The sequence below is a fragment of the Stenella coeruleoalba genome, assembly GCF_951394435.1.
Source record: "Stenella coeruleoalba genome assembly, chromosome: 2".
Taxonomy (NCBI): domain Eukaryota; kingdom Metazoa; phylum Chordata; class Mammalia; order Artiodactyla; family Delphinidae; genus Stenella; species Stenella coeruleoalba.
Window position 1 is genome coordinate 110,648,806 of NC_137147.1, and position 6,000 is coordinate 110,654,805.

A 6,000-nucleotide genomic window follows, 5' to 3' on the forward strand; every position below is an offset into this window, starting at 1 on the left:
TGGATGCTTATTATACTTCATTACCTAGCTCAAACCCTGCTGTCTCTGTAAAAGCCATTCCTCACTCCTTCACACATAGCTGACTCTTCATCCAACCTTCTTTCAGCAAACTTTTATTGAGCAACCTTTATGTGCCATTGAGATAGGCTGGGACATGGGACCCTTTATTGGAGTGCTTGCACCTGAACAAACGAATACAAAGAAACTATAAGGGACTAAAAATAACTGCATGCAGTCAGGGCAATTATGAACAATAGGATACAAAAAGGCCACAAATCAACTGCCATTTCTGAGGTGCTGAGAGGTGCAAAGAAACTATAAGGGACTAAAAATAACTGCATGCAGTCAGGGCAATTATGAACAATAGGATACAAAAAGGCCACAAATCAACTGCCATTTCTGAGGTGCTGAGAGCAAAAGCAGGGTACTGAGCATGATCCCTGCACACAGCACCAAGGGGGTGCACAGATCACCTAAGCTACGCCTCCTGCCCAGCCCACCAATCTGCTCCTACTACACCCCCATTTAAGGAATCAGGCCCCTGCCCTTCTCTGGGGAGTAGGAAGGGCCCCTGTTTCTTGTTCTTACTCCCTTGTGCAGCACGAGTCCCAGTAAAGCCTTGCCTGAATTTCTCATCTGGCCTCTTATCAATTTCTATTGATTAAAGAGTCCAAGGACTCAGGATGATAATACCATGAACTAGCAAGACATAGTCCCTGTCTTCTATGATCTTAAAGTCAAGGGTGGGGTGAGTAAAAAAGCAATAGCACGAAATATTTGGCTCAGAATCACAATGTACCATGACAATATGCAGGTACTATGGGAACATAAAGGCGCACCTACCCTAGAATACATTGATCGTGCTGCTTTGCCTACTCCACAGGTGAGTTGACAACTGTGAACCACAAATTGCTATGTGAATGTGAAAAATTAGAACTAGAAGGGTCTTCTAGGTCCTCTCCAATCTTTCTATTATATTGAAGTTCAAAGGGTGCCCAAGTTCACAGCAAGGCAATGATAGTCCAGTCTAAGAACCCACGACTCTCTTGGGTAGTGCTTTTAAAATGAGGATGGTGATCCTGATGAACTTGGATGGACCCTATGATGAATCAACTGAATGGTTTAAGATCGGTGTTAAAGAAAAAAACCAGGAAAGAAAATATCAGAGCACAACAGAAACTATCACATGTAGTGAAGATAAGTAATGTACTGCCAAACTTTTGTTTTGGTTATGCCTATCAGTTTGGAAAATGCTGTGATAGATTAATCAATTAGTATTTGATGTTACCACCCATATATCCACACCTGTGCTCACTGCCAAGGGGGAGAATGGTAAGCCAGTTCAACTATCATAGATCCTGATTAGGATTTTCTGCCAAAGGGAAACAAAAAAATTGTTGAAATTATTTCAGTCAGAGGACCAGCCAGGAAAAAAAAACTGCTTGGCAAATGAAAAGTAAAACTTTAAAAGGAGTTGAAAAGGACATAAGCTTTGATTAAAAATATATGAACATGATAAAAAAAAAACCCACAACCAGTATATAGATTATGGCTACATTTTTCTTTTTTATGTACATTATGGGCTAAGTAACAGACAAGTCCTAGTGGTAGTTTCAAATTTAGGGATTTATAAACATCCACAAGACTATAAGCTCCAAGACAGCAGGGACCACATCCATCTGGCTCACTAATGGTGCACCCAGTACTCAGCATACCTCGCAGTTTGTTCAACAACAGGTATCTGTTGAGTAAATCAGGGTTAGCATAAAGTGGAAAATGTGAGAGAGGTCTCTTATGCTCCCTTCTATCCTATATCTTTGCAAGAGTTATGTGTGCTTGGATTCCCTCCTCCCTGAGTCTGTTTCTCCCAGTTTTACTTCCCAGACTGTAAGCTCCACATGGCAGACCCTGGAATTTCTCTTCTCTTCTCTCTACCTCATAGTGAGAGCTCCCCAAGGACAGAACCTAAGTCTCCCTTTTGCCTCCACAGTGCAGCTAGGCAGAGGCTTTTGAACAGGAAAAGACAGATCTACACCAGAACAAAAATTCCAGAAAAGCTTAAGATTATCTGATGGGCTTTTTCTTATGGGAAACAACATAATAGATGTAAGAAGCCTCAGAGAAGACCCATCTCCACAGATGATGGGATGTGTGAACTGGAAGAATCTTTAAAAAGATCCTGTCAACCTACTTATTTTAATGCCATTCAGAAAAGAAAAAAAGAATCTCCAAGCCCAATCTGCTAAGACTTATTTCTAGCCAATATTTGATAAAATACAATTCCAGCATAAAGTCTTTGATGTGATTTAATATCAACTATCCCAAATCAAGCCCTTATGTGTTGTGTCCAACACCTGATTTGCTGCCTTAAACAAACTAAGTTTTAGGATTCCATTTTCTCCGTCAATGTTTACCATTCCCTTAAACACTTTTGCCTTTTCCTTTTCTTTTGACCAGCCACTGCTGCCTTACATTGCATTTGCTAAGTCTTCCTTGGGCTTTGCATGTGAAAGCAATTTGGAAATTTTAACCCACTATATCACTACTTGTGTTAAGTATCTGCTCATTTCCCATTTGCAACCTTGCAATTTAACCCACCCCTACTTTAGTGACATATGTTTCCAACAGATGCAATCACATCTTTCACCTGGTTAAGCCACTTTCCCAACTATTAGAACAAAATCCGAATTTATTACCTTGGCCCTACAGATATGCCTCTGCTACCTTCTAACTTCCTCTCCTACTGTGCTTGTCCTTGCCTACTAGTTTTCAGCATTCCTTGCCTTTTTGTTTCTGAAACAAACTAGGCTCATTTCCAGCTCAAATCTTTACACTGGCTCTTCTCTTTGCCTGGAAAGTTCTTGCCCAACCTTCACTATCCTCCTCCTTCACCATTCAGTTCTCTGTTCAAAAAGGCCTTCCCTGACTACGACCCTATTTACAACTGTCTCCTGCTTCCACTTCCTCTGCCCCACTGTCAGCCCCTTACTCAGCTTTATTTTCTTGAGAGCATTATTTGAAATCCTATCACTTGTTTATCTGTTTAATCTGTTAACCATACCTGTCTAATATATCTTCCCCCAGAAGGTAAACTCCACTTTGCTGACCACCGCATCCCCAGCAGCTAAAACAATGTAGTCGGTACTCAATGTAGTGGCTCCTCAAATGAAGTTATTTATTGACAAAGTGAAGTGACAGAAAGAAAATGATGGAGGTAGAAATTTATACTTATCACTGGAGCAGGAGCTCCACTGCCTCAACGAAAGTCCAAATTAGCCATTTAGGACTGTAAGTACATAAGAATTTGTTCATTTGGTCAACAAATATTTTCTGAACACCTATAACAAGCAACAACACATCTGCAGGAGATACAGAGATGTGTGTGCCTGCCTCTTAGGTTATTTCTAGGCTAGATGGAAGGTGAGGGACTGCACGACTGCAACATATAATGGAGAAAGGGTAAGTGCCACAAAAGTGTTTGGAAATTCAGAAGTTGAGATTGAGTAGTTGCCATGGGGGCAAAGGCCCTAAAGAATGAGTGTGATTTAAACTGGCACAGAAGAGAGAGCAGTGGCGTTTCACTGCTAAGACAAAACAAGCCGTCAAGGCCTGTTGGCCAATTAAACTGTTTCAACAGTATGGAATAAGGGTCGTGTGTAGGAAAGATTAAGTCTGGGAAGACAGATAGGGCCCAAATTGTGAAGGACCTCAAACGCGTTTACTCAGGTACCGAGGACCTACCTATCCCGTTGTGATGAATGTCCCTCTTTGTGACCCCAGAACTTTCCTTCTGAAGGGACACCTGTTGGTCATGTTAGTCTCATTCTGGGTCCACGGGCTGCTCTGCAGATGCTGTCAAGTTCTGGTTCATCAGCACCAGCACCACGTACTAAAATCTGAGTTCGCTGTGTAATCTTACCTTAGGCCACTCGGTGGTATCCACCCAGTACAAGGTGATTTTTCGGGTTATCATGACTTCCTGGACTCTCTTGGGCAGCAACTTGTCCATCACCTGCTTAGGAGTAGGCGGCAGGCGCTGGGCCTGGGCCTCGCACCCGGACACGAACTGCAGCAGCTCCCTCTGCGAATGCGGACAGGGGGCTAGGAGGAAGACGGCGTTCACAAAGCCGCCGAGCGCAGACTGGGCCTCCTTGGCCTCGCCCTCCACGTCCAGCAGTCTCCTCCCGCTGCTACGCAGAATCGGCTTCGTGGGCGATGTGATCTCGGGCCGGTCCCACTGATAGTCTAGCAGCGTCTCCATAAGGGCACTGTGCGTGTGGGTGGCCCTGGGAGCCGGGCCCGGCAAGTGGGCGCCGTGGGCGCCATCCCCGAGCCTGGCCTCCAGCTCCTCCTCAAAGTCCTCCCAGGAGCGGACCCCCAGCTCGCGGAAGTCAGACACGCGGGAAGGCCGGCTCCGCGCACCCTGAGAGTCAAAGAACCTGAAGGCCCAGCGGACCCTGGCCAGGCCGAACTTGCAACTCAGGTAGGTGAGGAGGCGCAGGGCGACCCGCCGGACTGGGCTCTCAACAGCGGCGCCTCCCGCGGTGTCCAGCAGCAGCATTACGTTGTGACAGCAGGCCATGTCGGCCGCGCAGCCGCCTCAGGGTTAGAGCCGGGGCCGGCGCCGCTCTCTCCTAGACCCTCGCTTCAAAGAACCAGCGCCATTCTCCGCTTCTCTCAGGAACCCTGGTCGAAAGCCTCCCGCGCTCTCCAAGGGCTGCTGGCATTGGCGGAGCTAACCCCCAAGGTCAGCTCCCATTGGTCGCTTGCCTTACGTAAGGGACGTGAGCAACTTTCATCCTTGGCTCTGATTGGAAGGGTGATGGAGAAGAGCCCTGCTTGATTGGTGGACTGCGGGACGGCGGGCGGGACGCTGTGTTCCGAGAGAAACTTAACGTTCATTGGCCTGGGCCTTCGTTTTAAAATTTAAAGAGGCGGTGCTGGAGGCCTGTGGCTTTAAGTTTCTCTTTTACGAAGGAGGACTGGGGCCGTGCGATGGTACGGGGAGAGGTTTACTAAGATCTGAAAATAGTAGGGGAAGAGAATTTGGGATGGTTTGAATCGAACTGGTTTAAAGCCACCCTAGACTTTCTATGGAGCGGGATCTGATGGGGAAGACTTAAATTTTCTGTAATTTAAGAAAAAAATATTAAAAATTAAAAGTTCACTTCCTTTGCCCTAGTAATTTCTAAGCGTTTCTCTTGAAGAAGGTAATCGAAGATCAGGATAAAAGTTTAATTTGAGAAAAAAAGGAAACAGCTTGGGAATGATTAAATAAGGCATGGTGCACCCCCAAGGGGAACATCGTGCAGCTTTTTAAAGTAATGTTTTTATATGTAATGTTAGATGGAAAAAACTGCAAAACCGCACATGCAATGAGATCCCCAAATTTTCTATCTGCCTATGTGTATATTTTTAAACTGTTAAGATAATACTGTGTACTGAAAGTTGTTTTTAATTGTATCTGGGTAACGAGATGGTGATTTTTAAAAGTTTTTTTTTCTTTTAATTTTCTAAAGTTCTATATTTTTATTTTACTTTTACATTCGAGGAGGGGGGGAATATTCTTAATGAAAAGGATCTTTTTGTTGCAAATAGAAGAATCCTCAATTGTAGAGAAGGTTGTGACTCTAGATGGGAGAAATCCCTATTATTGGTTCTAACAGCAGAGGAGAATTTAAACTCTCTCTAGCTAGGACTGGCCTACCTTTAAATATCCTTCCAATCCTGAGATTCTCTGAACCAGTTGTTTCAAGAAAGACCACCAATGATACTTCGTAGATTGTCAATTTATTTTATTCATGGACTTTTCCTGATCCACCGACTGTCATTTTAGAGTCACAAACATTTTTTAGTCTTAATGTGTCAGGTGCTTACTAAAACTATACACACCCATTGTGTTGTTCATCATTCAACAAATAGTCATTACAGGGAACAAAAGAGCTAACTATACTTCCTCTGGGAAGCTTACATTCCAATAAGGGGAGCCAAACAAATAAG

General features: G+C 44.2%; 1 protein-coding gene across 2 annotated transcripts in view; it reads right to left on the bottom strand.

The window, feature by feature from the left end:
* Positions 1–4,797, bottom strand: part of TICRR (TOPBP1 interacting checkpoint and replication regulator) — a 51,784-nt gene extending 46,987 nt beyond the window's left edge. For both annotated transcript variants that reach the window (XM_079907344.1, XM_079907343.1), the window contains exon 1: positions 3,920–4,797. In XM_079907344.1, the coding sequence (XP_079763470.1) occupies positions 3,920–4,582 (663 nt within the window). In that variant the 5' untranslated portion in view covers positions 4,583–4,797. The remainder of the gene's footprint in view (positions 1–3,919) is intronic.
* Between the last annotated feature and the right edge of the window lie 1,203 nt (positions 4,798–6,000).